Here is a 22,258-nt window from a genome sequence, read left to right on the forward strand (position 1 = left end):
GAAATCAATTAACTCTACACACACAGGCCATCTGAAGCCATACCAGGGGATCTGGCCCAGCCCCATCTCCAGATGCATCCTCCATGGTAGGCATCTACAGAGGAAACTGCCTTGCCAAAAGCAAGGCCTGACGCTCACCCCAGCTAAAATGCTTCTTCTCCACAAGACTTGGAGTCTAGCTTTCTCTCCTCCTGCAAAAACCTCTGTCTTCCCAATGTAGAGTCTGAAATGACTCCTTCCCCTGCCCAGACTCCAATGACTCCCAAGTCCCAAAGATAAATTATTGCACATAAAATTATACCACTTGAGGGCATGCCTCTAAGGCCAAGACTTTGTTCTATGAGCTACATCCTCTGCTTTCTTCCCTTGAGGCAGGGGTGACTGCAGAAGTCTGCAATGAGTTTTTTCCATCCCTTCTCGGGTTGCCTGCAGTCTACACTGACACCCCAGCAGGCATTGCTCACCCCACCCCACTGTTTCCCTCTGTGCCCATACCAAAGGGCCCCCATACCAAAGGGCCCCCACACCAGAGGCCCCTCACCAGCATCCTCCCACCCCTTCCCAGCCTTCTGCCCCGTCCCACACCTCCTCAAAGAGCTCCAGACTGTAGGTGTTGTCGTCGTCAGCGAAGTACACCACACCCGGTTGGCTGGTGTTGCGCGGGAAGGTCTCCCGCAGCCAGCGCAGGGCCAGGTTGCGCTGCATTGTGCCCCGCGGGATGCGCGGGTCACGGGCGTCGCCGCGCAGCTTGTAGTTGCGGGGCGTCTCCACGTGCAGATGGGTGTAGTTGAGGCCCGTGTCGCGTAGCAGGCGCGCGGTCAGCGGCGTCCGGCGCGGCGCATCCTCCACCACCAGCCAGTGCAGGTTGGGCACGTGCAGCAGCGTGTTGGCCAAGCGTGTCAGCTCGGCCTTCTGCACTGGGCGGCTGTAGGTGGGCGTCACCACGTGGATGGTGGGCAGCGTGTCGGACCACGGCGGGGGCCGCGTGTACACATACTCGGTGCGCACCACCTCCACGATGTCGCGGTCGGACATGCAGTATTCCCTGGGGTCGGCGCCCTGAGGCATGTCGCGCCGGGGGTCACTACCGTCATCTGTAGGGTTGGGAGACACACGGTGTGTGGCTGGGCCGTGCAGGCCTGGCTCTGGCCTCAGGTAAGGGGCAGGATGTCACCCACCCTGCTAAGACACACCTCCCCACTGCTCCTTCTGCAGGAATCCCATCAGAAACCTGCCTGGGCTCTAGCTTTTACAGGTAACCGAGAAAGCTGCATCCCTGGAATTCTCTCAGGCATTTTCCCAGTTCTGACTCCCGAAATGACAGAAATAACCTCTTCCTCCTTCTCATATTTGACAGCTCTGTGGCTATTTGAGTGTGGCTGGCCAAATTCCAAGACTGCTTTCTCACTTCCTAAATGTGTTGGGTTTTATATGACAAAGTGTCCTGACGCTTCCCACCCTAGTGCTCTCCCCATCTGGCCAGAGCTGACTGCACTTGCGGCCCCCGCTCCCCACCCCCCCCCCCCCATCTCCTTGGGATTGCATAGCAGGGCAGCACTGCCACCCGCAGTGGTGTAAATGCCACAATGCCCCAGTGTTAGTGCTTTCCTAGCTGCAGCACACTGTGGATCTCACAAAGTGTGAGGTTAGCTCAGCCCAATTTTTCATAAACCCTCTACTCAAGCCTCTCTCTCCCTTCCTGTTTATGAATCTTGGTGCAGAATTTCATGCTTAACTACCACGTTTTCTTCCAGGGTTATGCCTATAGCTGCCAAGATAATTTTGAATCCTGAACCTGTTGTTTGTGGTTTTAGATGTTCTTAAATTTTGACCTATACAAAAAGACAGAGTGGACACTTGCTTTAGCTTTTCTTCTGCTTGATGTCAAACTCCTGATCTGCACTTTCTAGACACTCATTCAAACATCTGGGAGACTAACTGTACCACTGACCCCAACTGTGCTAGCATCCAGCTAGTGTTTATACATATCTCCCCAAGGACACCATCAGGGGCAGTGGAATTTTGAAGAGGTCTGGCCTCTGGTAAAACACTCACAGGCATGGGGAACCCATTCCTTCCTGAAGGCAACCTGTTTCAGTTGGGGCAGCTCTTATTACCAAGCTTTTTCTTACATCCTGGACATTTTTCTCATTAGTAAGGCTAGCAGTCCTGTCAAGAGGACAAATCAGGGTCATTGGTATTGATTTTACTGAGCCCCTGCTCTCCAAGTCTTTCTGTGTGAAAAACTGTGTGGCCCTCACTGCTCTTACACGATCTCAGCAGGAGGTGGCAATAGTCAGAGGACATACCTAGGAGATGGGAATGGTCAGAGGACATACCTAGGAATCCAAACACTGGGCTCATACCCTGTCCAGTTCTGGCACTAACTATGCCTTTGAGCAGGTTACTTCTCGTGCCTCAATTTTAGCAACTGCAATATGGAGCTAATAGTAGCATCTATTTTATTGAGTTACTATGTGGATTAATGAGTCAATATATGTAAAGGACTCAGAACACTGCCAGGCAGTTGTTATCATTTCCTCATGTTTAAAAGGAGGACAGTTGCCAGCCCTACTTCTGCATAGCTTCCTGTACCTAGAGAAAGGATGCAATAAGCATTTTTGTGATTGGGTTGAAGTATGGTTCCAGGGAGGATGCTGGGAATCAGCCATTCTGTCACCTCCCCTACTTCCCATCACTGACATTAGCACATGGAGTGTGTGCAGTTCATGTATTAGATCTGACACTGGGCTCCGGGAGGAGGTACAGATGCACCCAGAAGATGACCAGCTCCAGGCTCTTAGGGTGTTCACACAGGCCAAGGGCACAAGACATGCAGTGGGGAATACCATGCCCCCTGGTGTGTGAATGCAGGTGTAGAAGACTAGCTCAGCCTCTGTTGATCAAAGGTGACTTTTTGGAGGGGTTTTAGGTCAAACTTGGAAAACAGACCAAGGTGGAGGAAAGAGAGATAGGTGATGGGGATTCTGACCAAAATTGATATAAGGGTTAATTCATCCTGTAGTCAGTGAAGTTTTGGAAACTGAATACTGGGAAGGAAGATTTAGAGCCATTTCCCCCATCTTTCTTCCATTCAAATCACGCCAAACAGACTGGTCTGGGCCCTGGGAAAGTTCTCCATGCATTCTGACCGGGCCACAGTGCTGGCTTCAGGGCTTCTGCAACCTTTGAGTCACAAAGGCCTCCTGGTGCTCCTGACATTATTTCATTGCAGCTTTCTTTAAGCCCATCTTGACATACTCTGAGGACACAGAAAGCCAGCTCCCTATCCTCAGGCAGCAGCATCAGTGCTTAGCAAAACATTCTGACACCTCTGACTCTAGAGCTTTGCCAAGAATGGAATTTACATGATATTATGTCACTTGGTGTATTGTAGCTTTAAACCTTCTGGAATGATGTAGTTGTAGGATAACAATTCCAAATGATGAGCATTAAAGAGAGATGTTGGAGGATAAATGTCAGGAGAGGCTCTAAGTGCCCAGCATGGGGCAGTGGGAATTCTGCAATCTCCAGCCTGGAAAATATTCCTCATGGAAGCTTCAGGAACTGCTGGGGCTGAGCAGGCCCCACTGTGTAACTGTGAAACAGCCTGGCTTCAGACTATGATTCTTGGCTACTGCCTGCATCCAAATCACCCAGGGTTATGAGCCATACATGGATTTATAGGCCCTAACACAGAGCCATACTCTCTTTCTCTGGGATGGGCCTGGGTACTTGTGTATGTTATCATGTCCCCCATGTAATATGATGTGCATTTCAATAGGAGAATTGCTGCCCTACAGTATTGAGTCTGTACATGCATGGGTTGGGTGGGAAAGAAGAGCATGAGATGAAAGACTGAGGAATGAGGAGGCAGGCCAGATATGGGGCAGATAGAAGCGAGAAGAGTAAAGGGAGCCCAGTGTGAGAAGGAAAGGCAACCTGGTGGGAGGGAAAGCCTTGGACTCAGAGCCAGGAGAAACTGGTTCTAGTCTGTTCATCCACGAGTGCTTTGTGGGACTTTTTCTCTTTCCAGGTCTATTTTCACTAGGTAGGATCAGGGTTGCCCAAGCAGGAAAAGAGAAGAAAATAATATGCTCTCCCTGAATGGTTTTAAAACACAGGCCAAAAACCCTGTCCATCCATCCCTCCCCATTCACAGCTGAAAGCAACCAGTCCTTACATGTCCTGAGACTGGATGCAGAGTTGTGCATATGTGCCTTTGTGTGTTTCTCTGCATGTGTGTCTCTGTGTACGTGTATGTGTATCTGTGCATGCATGCGTGTGTTGGCACTCATCAGATTCTGAAAGGGAGCAAGACCCCCCAAAAGGTAAGGTCATTGGCCTTGATCATCCTATGGCTCTTCCCAACTGCCTAGTAAATGAAAATACGAACTCCATCAGCGTCAGCTGTGGTCATTCTTATTACAGAAGCCTGGCTGGGGCCAGGGCAAGAGGTTGAGGGGCTCACCCTTGTGTGCGGTGAGCAGAGGCGCGATGGTGCTCTGGTGCCACACGGTGACAAGCAGTGTCCAGGGCAGTACGATGAGGACGATCGCAAGGATGTCCCGTCTTTTCGGCATCTCCAAGGCTGGCTGGGCCCACAGCTCCTCGTTACCTGAGTGGCGGCAAGGTCAGGAGAAGGGTGGCCCCAGGGGTGACGGCAGCAGACAGTGGCAAGCACAGGGGAGAAAAGAACAGGAATGGGCTGCTCAGGCCAGGCACAGGGAGAGCAGAGAAGCCGAATGTTGGCTAGCAGGTCTTACCAGTGCTCACAACCCACCCATTGCGGAAGCAGGTTTGCAGAGTCCAGCCAGACCGGAGACTGCAAAGGGGTGGCTGTCCAGGGGCACAATCAGGAACCCTGTGAAGTGGACACCTGCAAGAGAGAGCAGAACAGGATGGCCAGAGACCTGGGGGTGGGGGGAGAGATGCCCAGAAGGGCAGGGCCTGGCTGCAGGGCTCACAGCATTGGCGTTTTCATAGTGGAGCCTGCACTGCCTTCTCCCTGAGGACTGCTTTGGCCAGCCTCTGTCCCCCACAGGCATGGGGACAGGGTGCTGCCCAGTTACATGAGTCAGCAGGGCACAGAGGTTAAGGGCACGGCTTTCAGACACACAAGTCTTGGTTTAAACCCCAACTCTGCCACCAACAAGCCATATGCCCTTTACCAAGTTATGGCAACTGTTTCTGCCTCTATTTTCTCATCTATGAAATAGGGTACTATCACTACCTATGTCACAAGGCTCAGAATCAAATGTTAACCTCACAAAAGCCACAGAATGGTGCCTGGTGTGTATGTATGTATATATATATATATATATATATATATATATATATATATATATATACATACACTGAGTGGTCAAGATGCATTGGCTACTCTGGTGTCCACGTTTGTGTCCAGATGGTTTCTTCATAGCCTAGATAAAGGGGTAGGCGTTGGGGTGAGGGCCAACAGGAGATGTTTTGGGGACAGGCCCTGGGAGTACATGCAGCAAGTGCCTTCTCTTTGTCCATGTCAATAGGAAATTCTCATGAATTCTGCATAGCTTGGGTATCAGCAAGGTGAAGAGATGGTCCCTGTGGGGGCTGCCATACCCTGAGGAGACGGAACTCAAAATAGCAGCAACAGGAGCCCTGGGAGAGACACCCCTTCGGTGAATAGGGTAAGCCTGCTTGAATTTCTTCTCAGTTCTGCAGAGGGTCCGTCAGCAGCATCCTTCTCTGGGGCTTGTTGTCTTGTGTGACAAAGAGAGCACACACAGAGCCCTCACAACCACCATGGAAACTGTCAGATCCTATTCTCTGCCTTCCTTGTCCCTTCTCTGCTGAACCCTGTGTAAGATGCAGATGGGATCTGCAAAGGGGGTGGGGAAATGTCAGTCCTGGGAAGTCCATGGCTGGTCCTGGCATGCTCACCACTTCTAGTGTCCAGCACTGTGCAGTGACATCCCTTAGAGAGGCCAGCTGCCCAATCCAGCCCCAGGTAGCACATGCTTTCCATCTCTGGCAGCATCAGGAGCCATGGCTAAGGAGAATTTTGCCCCCCACCTCCCAATCCCAGATTTGGAAACAGTGTGTTTCTCTGTCCTTGTCTAGTCCTCTCTCCAAATAGTTTTGTCACCTTGTGGAGGAACCAGTTATGTCTTCCAGTAAAGAGCACTGTGGTTTCCAGGGTCAGTCAGCATGTTGCAGCCAACCACTTACCACCAGGGGCCTGCTCTGCCTCCACTGTCTCCTCGTAGGCAGGAGGTAAACAGGCTACCCCAACTTCTCAGGGAAATGGAAGATCCACTGAGGTTAAATGTTACTGGCAGGGACAAATGATGTGGACACAGACCAGGGAGAATAATTCTGGGGTACGTGCTGTGTCTCCTACAAACTCCTCTTTCATGGCCCCTCCAGGTGACAGAGCCCAGTGTCCACCCCAGGAGGCCTGTCTGGATCTCATGTACTAAGTATGATGAAATGGAGTGACCTCATGCCACCCTCAGCCCCAGCCCAATTTCCCCACTCCAAGGTCACTGACTAGGCTGCAAAGGGCTGAGTCAGGGGCTTGGTTTGGCTGGGCCATCTTAGGCCACATTTGATGGAAGACAAGGGAGCTTCTAAGAGGTCTAGCTGGGAGATTTCCTTTGGGTTCTTAGTGACTGAAAAAGGAGCTTTTCCAAATGTCCTTCATCTTGGGGAGGGTCCTAATTCCAGGATGGAGAAAGTAACAGAGAGGCAAGCTCCATGACAGTTTGTTGCGTGCATATCCAGCCTGCTCATGGTGCAGGTGCCTGCATCTATACTTTTTTTTTAATGGGCAGCCTCTTTATCCCAAGTCTCTTTCCTCTTGCACCTGCTCAAATTCCTGCTTGTCTGCTTGGGCTGTCATTAGTAATAACAAGCTGTTATGTAGCACTTGGTGGTGTCCAGAAATGACACTCAATACTTCATGTTCGATCCTCATGGACCACTGGCCATAGGTGCTGTTGTAACCCCATTTCACAAGGAAATCATTGATGCCCAGTGAGGATCAGTGACTTGTCTGAAGTTGCAATCAATAAGGTCATGGTTGACCCAGACATAAGTCCAGGCCCTTTGGCTCTATGCTGTTGGCAGGAGTGTGGGAAGAGAGGTTCCAGGCTCAAGAGCCTAGAATCCAGCTCAGGTGCAGGGTAACCACAGGTCCACACACAGGCCCTGGCCAAGAACTGCTTCACAGCCACACTCCTCCATGAAAGTTGTCTGCTCTGTGGGGTCCCAGCAGCTCCCTGGAGGTGGGAGCAGGAAGCAGATTTGGGGTGAGGAAGGATGCAGTCAAGTGTACATGAGGGCTCTGGAGAGACCGTTCTGATCCCATCCAGTCTTTTTGGTCAAAACATCTATGAAAGGAAAGGGAGGATGGGATGAGAGAGAAAAGCTCTAAAAATAAACTTAGCAATAAACCCCAGTTGTGCATTAATTACTCTGGAAGCCATTATGGCTTGAAAACCCCATAACTTTAATGGAGGCTATTATAAGCATAGTAGCAAAATCGTGGAGCTAATTACCAGGCAGTTGTTAAGCAGCACAGAGAGAGCCCCCAGGCTTAGAGAAAGCCAGCTAGCCAGCAGGGGGCAGGTTTATGGGAAATGGGGCTGGGGGCAGGGGAGGCAGCTGGGGGCTGCACTTACCCCTATTGCAGATCTGTAGACGGGACTGCAAGGGTGGCCTCCTCACCACAGCCTGCTGCTTCTGCCTGTGCCTTGGTGGAAAGGCAGTAGCTAGACTGTGGTCACAGGTTCAGACCCCAGAATTGCTCTGGGCCCTTGCTGGCTAGGGCAGAAGAATCAACATGAAGATGGAGCAGGGGCTTGGCCACACCCCAGAGGCCAGCAGAGAGGAGGTGGCAAGAGCAGGGAGAATGGGATATTTGAGGAAGTGTTGGGTGGAGGCTGCGAGGGGTGGCTGACAGGAAACTGCAGGGACCTGGTGGGGCTATGATTCCCCACCTGATACTTGTCACTCATATCTGTGAGCAACCTCAATTGTCATTTGTCCCCCAGTAAGTGCAGATATGTAGAGGCCCTTCCACCCTCCTGGTGCCCTCAGAAGCCTTCACTGGACACAAAGGCTGTGATGTGGGTGGAGGATATAAGGTCGAGTGGGGGGTGGTCATTTGGCGACAAAAGCAGAGCACTTGGAGGCAGTGGTAGGGAGATGGGGTAGCAATGGCCTGGACAGTGCTCTGGGTAGTGGACAGTGTCCCCCTTCACTGGGGGACTGGGTTCCATTGCTTGCCCTCCTTGGCCTCCACCTTCATCTTAAAATACGGAGGCTGGATTGGGACAGTTCTAATGAATTTTTAGTTTTGCCATTTTAGCAATGTGAGGTTGAAACAGGCCTCCATGAAGATGAAGAAGTGTTCTATATGAGAATAGTGGGGGTCATGTAGGCATTCAAGGCTGGAAGTCAACCTAGCAACTTTTCATGGAACGTAGTCATGATTTAAGGACCAATTAGCTATGATGATTGGCCATGTCTGGAAAGACATAGGAATTTGTCTATGGGTTTTAGGGTGTCATAGGTTGTGTGTGAGAACTAGGTTCCCTGGGTATGGGAACTCAGATGGAACTGCCCAAGACTGGGGACAGAGCCAGTCAGGCTGGACAGGAGATGCTGGGCCTGGGGTGGCAGAGCTAGATCCATGTTGGCTTCAAGGCTGGATGATTCTAAATGCAAGGAAAGTTTCCTTCTGAGCCTACAGGTGTTCAGATGAAAACCTCATCAATGCCCCTAGTTGCTGAAGAGGAGGCTTATTTAATCAGATTCAACAAATATTAACTTGGCATCTGTAGTAGGCAAGTACTGTGTTAGGTTCTATGGGCAATGCAGCAGCATGGGGGAGGGAGGCAAGGGTTTTCTTCCAGCATCTCGCAGCCCAGAAGGAGGAGGAACTTTACACAGGTGTCTGTGAGGCTCCCACAACATCACTCAGGGTGATGTGTGATGAGTTCTAATGTTGCAGAGTGTGTGTGTGTGTGTGTGTGTGTGTGTGTGTGTGTGATGGAGACTAGTCACAAACAAACTCAGAAACCATCCAAGACTGACATCATTTGTCAGTTGGTCAAAGGAATCCATTAAAGTGAAGAGTCCTTCAAAATGCACACACAGAATACACATTTCAACTTAAGCAACTTTTAAATAGCTAAGAGCTCAATAAATGATGTTTTCCCACTACTACACAATAATGTGGTCATTTTTCACAAACCCAAACCACCCACCACTGGGTAGCTTGCAGCACTTCTGCTTTTTTGACACAGGGCCGAGGCTCTTTCTTGGGCCAAGGGACAGTTGAGGTGAGTCCCATGTTGCCTTTCTGACGTCATCCACACCATAGTGCCCTACCTGTGACCTCCAGTGTGGGTTTCTTTGAAGTAGTCTGAGACCTGAAGGACACTTGGTGAACAATTCAAGTGCAGTATGCTTTAAAGTTTTTATGACTTTTCCAACCAATCCTCACCTAATTTTGAGAATTTTTCCCTAGGTGCATCTTATGGAGTCCTTTGAGAGCATTCAACTTAAGTTTTCATTTCATATTGATGATTCTATTGATGATTCATTTCATATTTATTTCTTTCCAGTTCATGTTTCATGGTTTGTATAATATCCCATGATGGTGACAGCAAGCATGCCCATTGTAAACTGTTTGGGAACACTATGGACTCTCAGCAAGTATGCAGCTTGGCTAGTATAAGCACAGGGAGGGGGGACACCAGAGGGGAGGTCCAGCATTATGCTTGCACACGCATCTGTTAGTGTGCTTTACAAATGGAATGGAGAGCATCAGTACTATGCTAAGCCAATTGAGGAAAGGCTTGGTTAGGAGAGCTTCTGCTGTATGTGTGAAGCCATCCTCTGTCATCTGGAAGCCTGAGTCCCCCTGGGGCTGATGAGGCAGATGCTGAAGCCTCCCCATGCAGAAGCATAACCAGCTCCACTGGTTGGGGGCCCAGAAGGAGGTTGGGGTAGTCAGAGGGGGATGGGGAAGCTAGGATGGCTAGGGAAGGCACCAGACCTTTGAGCATGGGAGCAGGGATGTGGTAATAGGAGGCAGAAAGTGGGGAAGTTTTACAAGAAGATAGTGGGAAGGATGCTGGTCAAGGCTCCAGCTTTACCCTCTAGCCCCAGACAGTGCCTCTCTCAGAGGGTCACAGACTTTGTCCCAGAGACCTGCAAGAGTCCCTAATGGGATCAAGGGATTAGTATTGATTCTGCTGCCGTTGCTCAGGAAAAGCCCAATGCCAGAGCTAATCATTGCCTGGGCCAGTCAATCCATACTTCATTAACCCAGCCTCAGTCTTCTGCCACCCCTGGCCACCCCCATGTTCCATCCCCAAACCTGGCCCTGGCTTCCAGCCACCAGCTCCTGCTGGGGAACAGGACACAGGCACTGGCCTCTCTCCACCCACCATCCCCCAGAACACTCATGGTGGAGGTATCCAAGTAGCGTCTTTGTCCAGGCCTCCTGATCCTTTTCCTCCTCCCTTTCCCCCATGACTTGGAGGGAGGGATGGGAGTTCCACCACTCATTCCACTCAGAAGAAGTGAAGGTACTGTGGGACACCTGGTTGGAACTGCAAGCCTTCCCAGTAACAGCCCTATGCTGGGCCAACAGGATTCATTTTCCTTTGATCTTCACAATAGCTCTATGAAGCAGGCAGGAAAACTCACTTTACATATGAGGAAACCAAGGCTGTGTGATTGGCCAAAGGTCGCTGCCAGAGTCAGCCTCTGGCAGAGTTCATGCTCAAGCCTTTGGACTCTCAATCAGTGTGCCCCGCATGCCCACGCTGCCTCCCTTCCTGCAGGCCTGGTGCTGCCTCCTGGCTTACCCATCTGGCACTTCTGCCCCAGGGACAGAGCTTCCTGAGCTTGTGGGGGCCCAGTCCTGGCCTGCCCTCCTTGTGGTCAGGTTGAGTGTCCCAGGAAGGGGCTCTCTCACCCTGCTTTCATGGTGTGGTGCTGAGGAGAGGAAGACCCAGGCTCTGGGGAGGTTTGTCCTGCCTCAGGGCCTGGCCACTGCTGGCTCTCACTCCTGGATACTTCCGATAGGAAGAGTGGCATAGATTCCAGATCTTGCACCGTCTTGTTCCTTTCTAGCTAGGAAAACCAAGCCAAGGGCTTGGGCAGAGGAAGTATTAGTTCAGTTCAGGCTTGGCTTAAAGCACACTTTTATGCTTTGGTTTTCTTCCAGCCCAACAGTGTCAGAAAATGCAACTCATGGTTTGTTTGTTTTAGGTAGCTCCTTTGTTTCTTTTTTTGTTTTTTCTGAAACAGCCTTTCAACTCAATTTGGATTATGAATCAGTAAGAAATGAAAATTGGGGTTTGGTTTTGTGTGTGGTATTCTGCAAGGTAAAGTCCATTCTGGTTCACTGCAGGAAGTTAAACAGAACAAGAGATTGGCCCCAGCTGGTTTCATTGAAGTTCCCTGAATCATGTAGCTTGTGGGCTTCAGGCAGAGAGGCATCCACTCATCCCAGAGCCTCCAGGCAGGAGGCTCTTAGAGAAAAAAATCAAATGCTTCATTTTGTGGGGACATTAGTTGCTACTATCAGTTGGTGCTGGCCTAGGCTGGGGCCCAAGCACACAGATGACCCCAGCTTGGTCCTTCAAGAGTGGGGACAGCAGGGAGGGTGCAGTGGCCAGGGAGACAGCTAGTTGGAGGACATATGCCTGACAGAGGGTTGTGGAGAGTTGGGTACTGGCCGGCCAGGCCCATGGGCACCCCCCTGAAGAGCTAGCATGTGGCAAGTTGTGAGTGCTGACTGTAGGGGGCTGGTGGGCAAGGCATTCCGCAGGTGTGTGCTAATCACTGGCAGGACAATGGAGAGTACAAGTCAGGCAAACTGCTGCACATGGCCACAGAGCCCTGCAGTAAGGGTCACACTTTGGAGTGTGGGACTTTGGGGAGCAGTCCGAAGAGCCCTGTGGCCCAGCTTCCAGCATAGCATTCTGCATTTGGCTGGGGACTTGGGGCCCAGGGAGGGCTCTGGGCCTGCAAAGTGCCACCACCCTCACCTCCTTTACCTTCCCTTCCATGTCATCTTTCCATCCTTGCCCCAGGCCTGTTCTGGCAGCCATGCCAGCATTTTGAAGGGAAGGTCAACTGCTGCCTAGCAAGTCTTCATACACTTAGCTGCTTAAAATGACACACGTCTACTCTCTTCAGTTTCTGTGGCTCAGGAGCACACAAGGTTGCAGTGTACTGTCTGGGCTGCACTCTCCTTGGGGGGCTCACTGGGGAGGAACCTGCTTCTAGGCTCAAGCTATTGGCAGAATCCTCTGCCTTTTGGGCAAAGGACTCAGGGCCACTCTCCCTGCTGGCTGTTGTCTGGGACTGCCCTCAATGCCTAGAGGCTGCCCGAAGTTCCTTGCCATATAGGTTTCTCCAATATAAATACTTACTCCATCAGGCCAGCAAGGGAGGGGGGTGGGATCTAGAGCAAGTCTGCCAATGGGACAGAGTCCTACATAACAAAATATGGGAGTGACATCCCATCACTTCTGCCACATACTACTGGTTAGAGGGTGGTCACAGGTGCCATCCACACCAAAGGGGAAGAAGTTACACAAAGGACAAACAGTAGCAGTCAGGAGATGTAGTGGAGGGAGGACACCTTAGAGTCTGTCCACCAAAACAAGGAGGCCTGGTCTCCACTCTGGACCCTCAGCTCCTGTTTGGCCCCTGTAGCTCCCGAGGGTAACAGCAGGTTCTAACCATAGTCACGGCCTTCTGTTGCCTCCCTCCCATCTTTCTTTGCTCTTTTCTGCCCAGAAGAGTGGCACACAATTGGACAAATAGTTAAGAGCCTGTGCCCTGGAGCCAACAGCCCTGGGCACAATACTAGAGGCTTTCATCCTCTGCTGTGTGACTTGGGCAAGGTAATCTCTCTGGGCCTTGGTTTTCCAGCTGTAAAATGGGAATAAAAATAGTGCATCCCTCACTAGGGTTGTTAGGGTAATTAGGCAAAGTAAGTTTAAACTATCTGACCCATGATTGGTGCCAATAAAAGCAGCTATTTGCAACTGCCAAACTTACTTACAGCCCAGAAGGGGGCATGAGATGGATCTGCTTGGCCTTGCTTCTCTCCAACTCCCTCCAGCTGAACTGGCTGCTGGAAGGCAGGGTGGGAGCCACAGATCCTGAAAGCCCCATATCACCCCTGAAGGAGTAGGCAGTGAGGAAGGGTGGCTGGGATAGTCAGAATGGACACCTCCCTTCCTCAAGTGCTAACATTGGCCTTACACAGTGTGAGGACATTGATAACTACCTTTGATTTCTCTTAGCCTCAGTTTCCCCATCTCCGGTGTGGAGTTGTTATGCCTCTTTTATTGTCCGGCATACTCCACTGTGACCTTAAATACAACATGACTAAGATTCAAGTATCATCTTTCTTCCTAGAGCAGCTCTCCATCCCTTCCTTCTTTCTGTCATCCATCTTCAGCCAATATAAAAATCCCAGAAATGCCCTGGATCCCTCCCCCTCTTCACGTAAGGTGGGCCTCAGCTCCTTTGGCCTGGTCTGCCCCTAGGCCTTGAGCTGGATCCCTCCAATACAGGTCTGGGTCATATCTTTGCTCCCACAGCCACCCATTGTGATCTTTCTTCAGATTCCAGCCCACTGCCTGACCCTCACCCCCATACTGACTTGCTCACACTCAAAACCTTTTGTATCTCCTGCTGACTGTAACTTACTTAGCTTGGCATTCAAAGCTCTTTGCCATGTGGCCCAGCCCACTGCTCAAGCTGCACCCTCTTCTGTTTCCTATCCACTTTCTGTCCACAGCAGTCTCTGACCTCTACCATCCAGAGCCTTCTCCTCTCCCTGCACTACTTGGGGAAGTTCTGGTAGCTAGAAGACCTACTTGGTTCATTCAGATGGTAATTGCCCATTCCCATCTAGGGCCAGTGTCTGAGCCAGCCCCAAGAGAAGAGGTCTCAATTTAGAGTCAAGATGCCCAAAGAGCAAGCAAGGCCTGGCTCTCACAAGCTAGCATCTCCCTTATTTTTCCTTCCACCTGCAACCTTGCTTCTTCACCTTGGCCTCTGACCCCTGCTGTCCCTCTTTGCCAGACCTCTGCCATCACCCAGCATGGTACGTGTGTACCTGACCCTATTGGCTGTCACAGCTCCTTATCCTGTGATAGTCTGAGTATCAATTTGGTGTTTGTGGCCTCTCACCTCTTACCACCCTCTGTAAACTGACTGGGGAAGATGTCAGCCTGGTAAAGGTGACTGAGATACCCTGCTCCCCATCCTCCTGAATTTGTAATTTCACTCAGGAGAATGGCCGGACTGAGTCTTCCATTCTGACAAGTCACCAAGGCTGTGTCAGCTAACTATACAGCACCCCTTCAGAGTGATTTAACAGGGCAGCAAGTTATTTCACACACACACACCTGAATGCAGATCTGTGCTCATGGCCAGCACACCATCTGAATGAATGCACATGTGTTCATGGGCACATGTACACACACCCTTGGCTGGGTTTGGTTATTGCTTCTGAGTCCTTTTGGAGAATCCCATGATTGGGTCTCTGTTCAAAGGAAGGATTACCTTGTGTGCCCTTGGCATCCAATGGCCCCAGATCCTAGAACATAGAGGTGGAAAGGCCAATTTACCTTCTCTGTGGTGCTGTGGGTAGGGGGCAGCCTCCCCTAAAAACTACTGATAAAATGACTCATCCCGATAGGGATCTGTAACTTCCCAAATGATTTCATACTGGTGATCTCATTTAATCAATAAACCCTTGTAATTCCAAAGTTTTATTGATGTTTTACAGATGAAGAAAACTGAGGCACAGGGCACTGAGTGTCCAGGCATCCTGGGTCCAGTGAGACAGCGGCTCAGCCTCATGTCTGTCTGAGACCTGCTCCCTAGGTGGAAGTGACCCTCACAGGGGCCAGGCAGCGCAGCTGTGACACCTCTCCTGGTCCAAGCTCACTGCTGACTGCCTTCCAGGGACATGCTCCCACCTCTTCACTGGGCTCAGTGGAAACTAGGGCTCCTCCTCCTGGCCTGCATGCCTATACTGGGCATCTGTGCTTAAGTCACCTCCCTTGACCCTATCCATCAGAGTAGGTGTGACCATGTATTTTATTACCAAAAACAGGGCCCTCCAGACCATGCTGAAGTGATAAAACAACAGGAGTCAATGCATCAGGAATAGACATGCTCAGGGACTGTTCTGGGCACAGTGGGCAGTGGTCCCCTTAACTGGAGCCTGCTGACACTCAGTATGTGGTGCCCAGCTATGCATATGAGTGCCAAGTTTGGACCCAGTGCTTCTCCCGATTCTGCCAACTCCCAGAATTGGATCTTTGCTCCTGCATGAAGCACAAATCAACATACTTGGTTTGTGCTGTGAGCAAATCCAGAACAGCTCCTCTGTCCTCTGCATCATGAGCTGTGGGAGCACTGGAGTTCTCACTCACGGTTGCTAGGACACCTCCCCATATCCTCTGCCTGCCCTGGCTTCACCTCACCCTCTTGGAGACAGGGATGCAGAACTGGCAATGCATATCACCCTGGTACAGGTCGAGGTTGCACCAGGATACTGTCCGGCCTTGGATTCCACGTATGGTTACAGAAAAATGCTGGTGAGCCTTTCCTGCCCAGCTTGCCGCAATACTTCGTGAGCTCTGTGAGAGGTGCAGAGAAGCTCAGGACGTGTGGTGGGGCCTTGCCTCCAAGTGGCACACACTCATGGGGTCAGGCCACCACAGGTACCTGCCTGAGTGGGGATGAGGGGAATAGGAGTGGAGGGCTCAGCAGATTCCAATACAAGATGAACAGTAGGGGCTAGTGGGACAAGACAAGCAAATCATCAGTTGCTAGTGGAACAGCGGTCAAGAACCACACAGGTATGACCCTCCTTTTCTGCCAGCCTAGCAGCAGCAGTGGGGATGGTCTGCTCCCTGCTGAGGCTGAGGTTAGAGAACAGTCTGGAACCCAGAAAGACCATGGTACCCTAGCATCCTGGGCTTTGGGAGCTGGGAGGGCACAGCTCTCATCTCATTGGCCCTCAATTACAGAGGTGGCCCAGGGAGGATGAAACAAGCCCAATGCTGGCCTCAGTGGATGCCAAGCACTTGTTGCAATGAGGGTCCACATTATGGAGCCTGGCACAGGACATGGTGACTGACTTGGCATCCATTAGATCCCTGCAGACCAGCAGGCAGGGCATGTGACCAGGGCCTGGGGACTGGAACCAAGCAGGCCAGGTAACCTGAGGGTCGATGGTGAGGGTGGACTGGGATAGCCATGCAGAGCCTCTCAGACTGTGGGTGATGCTGGCATTCAGACACCTTCCAGGGAGGGTGTAAGCAGCCAATGCTAGTCTGTCTCCATAGCACCATCTTTCCCACCCTCATGTCGTTCAGGCTGCTGTCTGTCTCAGTTTCTCTTGGAGCTGATGTCTACGTAGTTCTGGGTGAGGGTGCTGACTAGGTGAGACCATCCTGAGCTCTATGCCCTCAGGCTGCCCTTCCTTCTTTGAAGCCTTCCCCAGCCATGCTCTTCTCCAGGCCTGAGCACTCAGTGTCCATGCAGTGAAGGTTCAGCCTTGTAACCTTCTGTGCACTTGTTGTTTTTCATGTTTGTCTCCAGCTTCTAGGCCATGGGTTCCCCTGGGGCACCAGGTCTTACTTAAGTACCTCTGGATCCCACCACAGAATCCAGGCCCTGACACAAAGCAGAAGCTGCACCAATACCCCTGTGACTCAGTTTTCTTATCTGTAACTCTTACTGGGCTATTTTTGGGATCAGATGAAGGAATCCATGGAAAAATCTAGCATGGGGCCTACATACAATTAACACTAAAAATGTCAGATAATGTAAAGTAAAATAGTAATTATAACCACCACCACCACCTTGTTTTAAGATTCAGCTGAATTCAAGACCCTGAAAAAGAAGGGGAAGAGAGAGGTGAGCACTGACCAGCCTCTGGGGCAGCTTTTCTAGCAGATTCCTCCCTCCATGGACAAGGCTGTGCTGAGACTGGACTCCACAATAAGCAGGCACATTGGCATGCAGCAGTGTGATAAACAAAGGTGCAAGTGTGCAGCGGCCTGGAGAAGGCAGACTTGCCACACACACAGGGAGGCCATATCCTGGAAACCTGGCGCCCTGGCCCTGGCCCCTCTAGCCCTGTGCTGACCTCCAGGTCACCTCCAGCCCACTACAGAGTTTATAAGCTCTTTCACATACAGTTGCCCATGGCTGCCTTTCTGCACAGCTCCCTTGGGAAGGCACTTCTTTCCTTGCTCCTCTTTCACAGATTTGGAAGCTAAGCTCAGAACTGAGAGGCTGTGCTATGGGTAGATGGCCAGGGCCTGTCCTGGTGTTGGGACACCTCCTGGTGCTGCCTCCCAACATCAGTTCCATGTTTCTGCCCAATCCCCTGAGACACACACTTAGGCAAGGACTGGGGATGTTGGAAGGTCAGGTGCCCCCTCTTCTCTTTTCCTGCTTCCAGAGCTCTCAGAGCATGGAGACTCTCACAGCATTGGGGCTGACAGTTGGCCATCAGCAGGGGTCTAGGGCCATGCACCTATGGGCCCCCTCATTCCCTGGCTTTTCTCCCCTGGAAGCAGGCCGGGTGCCTGGAAAGCTTCATCTTCCACCTCGGAGGCTGCCCAACTTTCTCTCTTACTTGTACCTTATCCGTTAGATCCCTCCTGGTATCAGCTAACCCTGTTGACTGGATGAGGAATAGTTAAGGAAAGGTGTTGAAGGTGGTTGGGTACGGGGAGCCCAGCCTCAGAAGGCCTGGGAGTCCAGAGTGGACAGTGTGTGCTCCCCCCGTGAGCAGGCAGGCGTGAATGTGATGAATGGAGGATCCCTAAATCTCAGTCCCCCAGAAGGTAGATTATGCTGACAGTATCTATATGTTTTACCGACTGTGTATTATATAGCTAGCAGCAGGGTGGCTATGGATCATAAAGATGGAGCCTTAACAGCGCAAAGCCATGTGCTAAGGTAGGCTTGCCACATACACAGGAGCTCTCTGAGGTCACCAAGGGCTCCTGCCCCCAGGGAAGAGCTCTGGGAGTACAGGGAAGATTTCTCTCTCAGGGTCCTGAGAAGGTGGCATGTAGGGAGGGGTTTGGGACAGGATTTTGGCATCCCTTCACTGGCAGGTACCTCTGCCTAGAATGTTTTTCTCCTCATTATTCCTCAGTGCACTGAGCTCCTGTTTAACCTTCAAGGACTGGGCCAGGTGCACTTCTCCTGGGGAATGCCACACAGGGGTAGGCATCAAGGATGCTCAGTTGTCACTGGGCAGTGAAGGGAGCAACCAGAGATCCCAAAAAGATACCATTCTCTTCAAATAAAATGGGGCTTCTTTTCTGTGCTCCTATGCTACCTGGCATGTAGGTTAACTCAGAGCATAGAGGTCTCTGCTGGACCCTTATACTGAGACACCCCCTAAATGAGAAGGTCAAGTGGGGAGAACCACCATTACTGAGAACTTTTTGCTCCATGGCCTGGCATCAAAGAACCTGTCAACTGGATGACTGAATAAAATGCAGTTGACATATACAATGGAATATTATTCATCCTAAGAAAGGAAGGAAATCCTGACCCATGCTGCAATATGGATGAACCTTGAGGACATTATGCTAAGTGAAAGATGCCAGGCACAGAAGGACAAATACTGGATGACACCACTTACATTAGGTATCTAGAGTAGTCGGACTCAGAAACAGAAGGCAGAGCAGTGGTTACCTGGGCCAAGGGAAGGAGAAGTGGAAAGATATTGTTTAATGAATATAGTTTCCAATTTTCAAGATGAAAAAGTTCTGGAGATAGATGGTTGCATGACAATGTGAATGTACTTAATACCACTGAACTCTGAGAAATGGTTAAGATGGTAGATGGTGTGTGTGTGTGTGTGTGTGTGTGTGTGTGTGTGTAGTACACACACAAAAAAGAACTGGTTATCCAGAGGTCTGGTTAGATCTGTCAACAATGACACGTCCCTTAGGGCCTGCACACTAGGCAGGGTGAGGGAATGGCGGGGCTGGGGGCTTTCATGGCATCAGGGCTGGAGTGGGCACCTGTGTGTAGTACCAAGTGGGGCTTCTGGGTACACCTTCCTGCTGGCTGTCACTGGGGAGCACTGCTGTGTGTACACAGGGCACCCCCCAGAGGTTCCAGATGTGCTGCTAGGAGTGAGCAAGATGTGGTGGAAGAGTGTGTGCACACATACACGGACACACACGAATGCACACACATGCTCATACATGCATGCACACACACACACACACACATCCTCATACATGCACACTCATGGCAGCTTGCTGTGTCACCCAGTCATGGGGCTTGGGAAGGGACAGAGATGGAGCAGTTGGGGCGTTTGTTTCCAGAGAGAGATTTATGAGTGGGAGAAGAAGTTAGTATCAACAAGTGATGAGTTAGGCTAGTAATACTTCAGCTTAAGTTCAGAAACTCTGGTGGAAAAAGAAAATAACATGTCCAGAGGCTGTACGTCAACCTAAACAGGCTGGTGGCATGGACAGCCTGCTGCCCAGAAATGAGGCTCCTGGATCCTGGTGTGAGTTCTGGCCAGTCACTCTTTTGGAACAAGGGGTTGTCCTTGGTCTGTGCTCCATGCACTAAGAGGGTAGAGAAGAGAGTACAGGGTACTGAGTGGGGGAAAGAAACATATGCCCAGGATGGCCAAAGGGAAGAGGCACCTCCTTGAAGTCCATCATGAAGCCTATTTGGCCTGGATGCATTATTCCACTAACTTTGCCTCCCAGGGGACAGGTCACTAACATCTCTGGGAGTCTGCACGTACCTATTTCCAAGGGCATCAGGATGCTGGTGATGGGGAAGGTGGGCTGAGGAGCATGCCCAGATCTCCTCAGGCTTCAGAAGACATCCCTGAGGAAATCCTCAATCAACCACTGGGGACACTGAGTGCCTTAGGTCTGGGCTGAGCCAACCTCAGTCTCAAGATATCAAGGGCCCCTGGTGGCTCACTCAGCCTGATGATTTCCAGGCTGACCTTATTCCTTTGGTTAGAGTGTGCATGGACACAATACCAGGATAATGGTTCAGTGATTTAATTAAAGTTTTGTATGTGTTTTTAATGTGTTGCCTGTGGTCTGAAAGATCTGACCTTCCCTGGGGTCTGTCAGAGATAGTTTGGTTAGTCTTCCCGGGCCATGTGTCAGAGGAGGAGAGAGAAGACTCATCCCAGCCTGTGTGAAATGGGCCTTGGTGTCTCAAGTGCTGGCCTTTTAGCCCCAGCCTGAGTGAGGCTGTTCCTGCTGCCCTGATGTGCATCTCTGTCTTGATAAGAGGGCAGGTGGCTGACAGAGAGGGAGAAGCAGGGAGCTGGGAGACTTAGGTCATGGTCTAGGATAAGGCACTACCATGCTGTGTGACCTGAGATAAGCCAGGAACCTCTCTGGGCATTAGTTTCCTTATCTATAAAAAGAAGGAAGCAACCAAGAATCACAGAATCGAAATTCTGGGCTTTGCCCTGCAGGCTAGATAGTTTTCAGTGTTTATCTGATACTTTGTGGCTATGGATGGCAAATTCTTGATTCTCAGACCCATTTCCTCTACCAAGGTAAATGGTATAATTCAGGTAGGGCAATGTTCATATGGCTCCCACTCCTCATATTTTAGATGAGGAAGATGAGGTTCCATGAGATTCTATTACATAGTGAGCTGCTGACATAGCTGTGTCCCTGGGTTAGCCAGCTGATCACCTCATCCTGTCAGGCCAAGGGCCCTTCTCCCTCCTTGCTGCTTCCCTCTGTTGAGCTCAGGACAGTGGCCTCCTAGCTTTCTTTCCCTCAGGATGAGGGTGGGGTTGAGCCCAGGCAAGAGCCCTTTAAGTCTCCTGCTCCATCCTCACTCAGCATGATGCTGGAGGCAGCTGGGGCCTCATTTGCTCATTTTGAACCTCTGGGGGCTTAGGAAATGCTTTTTGGTGAGAGTGGCTCCAATAAAAAGAGAATTTCAGGTGAATCCACTTCCAAAAATGTTAGCTCCTGTTTATCTGGAAGTGTCACGGACAAAGGAAGACATATTCCTCATCTCATTGTATCTCATCAGGGGCGTGGTGCAGGGGCTATTATTGGGCTACATTCCCATCACAGGTGAGGAGACTGAGGCTTAGGAAGCAAGGTCACATGCTGACAACTGACAGACCCAGCACCTGGCATCATGCCAGGCATAAAGTAAGCTGTTCAGTGTTTATTAAGTGAATTGTTAAATAAATGAATAATAGAAATTGCTAGGCAAAGCACTTACTATTGCATGTTCTGGGTGATCACCATGATTAACTGTAATGACTTGCTCTGTCCTCATAAATCTCCTAGTATTATTCCCATTTTTGAGATGATAAATCTGAGGCACAGAGAGGTTAAGTAACATCCCAAGGAAACACAGTTATTAAGTAGCAGAGCAATATTTGAATTTAGCCAGTCAGGCTCCAGAGTCCATGCTCTTAGCCATCACACTAAACCATCTATGTCAAGTCTAGAATGGCACTTTCAGTAGAACTTTCTGTGATGCTGGGAATGTTCTGTATCTGTGCTGTCCAGTATGGTAGCCACTAGCCACATGTGGCTACTGAACTCTTGAAATGTGGCTGCTATGAATGAGGAACTGCCCACTATGGGAGGGAAAGCAGCCCATCCTACATCTAGTGTTGGGCTATGCAGGTTTCTGAATAACGGTCAAATGAATAGTACAGAATCTTGAGCCTAAAGAGACGTGTGGCCTCAGAGGCCAGATTGCCCACCTGCCTCATAAGCAAGGAAGCAAGACAGAAGTGAAGGAGAGAGGAGAAGGCATGAGCCCAGCCAGAGAGGACTGGCAGAACCAGGTACCCAACCTCAGGTCTGGTACTATAGTTCCACTCCTAATACACAATATTGCTTTCTTGTCTCTGCTCCCTCCATGCTTCTTCCCTTCATAAAGAGATAATAAGAGCTCACACTTCCCACATACAAGAAGAAAGAAGCCCTGCCCATGGCTCTAATACTTAGCTGTGAGACCCGCAGCCCTGTGGGCAAGGCTTATCCCTAAATCCAGTCAACTCTTGGTGATCCAGACTGAGACTCTCCACTTTTGGGCTTATCGGTGGCAAAGCCCTAATCCCTGCCAGGCACTTTGCTGGGAGGCTGCCTGCCCTGCTGTCAGCTGGTACGCACAGGGAGCACAGACTCATTTTAATATTGGCTGGGGCTGAACCTCA

The 22,258-nt window shown here is 50.6% G+C and overlaps 1 protein-coding gene across 2 annotated transcripts in view; it reads right to left on the reverse strand.

Annotated features, from left to right (window-relative positions):
* The window catches only part of B3GAT1 (beta-1,3-glucuronyltransferase 1), a 30,393-nt gene that overhangs the window by 4,344 nt on the left and 3,791 nt on the right, over positions 1–22,258 (reverse strand). Inside the window, exons 2-4 of one of the 2 annotated variants that reach the window (XM_058687384.1) lie at positions 4,767–4,879; positions 4,472–4,618; positions 586–1,094 (exon numbers count right to left, since the gene is read on the reverse strand). In XM_058687384.1, coding sequence (XP_058543367.1) covers positions 586–1,094; positions 4,472–4,583 — 621 coding nt within the window. In that variant the 5' untranslated portion in view covers positions 4,584–4,618; positions 4,767–4,879. Of the gene's footprint in view, positions 1–585; positions 1,095–4,471; positions 4,619–4,766; positions 4,880–22,258 lie in introns of those variants that run through there. The other variant, XM_058687383.1, reaches the window with a different exon arrangement.

This window comes from Neofelis nebulosa, chromosome 10 (genome assembly GCF_028018385.1).
Source record: "Neofelis nebulosa isolate mNeoNeb1 chromosome 10, mNeoNeb1.pri, whole genome shotgun sequence".
In the NCBI taxonomy this organism is placed as follows: Eukaryota; Metazoa; Chordata; class Mammalia; order Carnivora; family Felidae; genus Neofelis; species Neofelis nebulosa.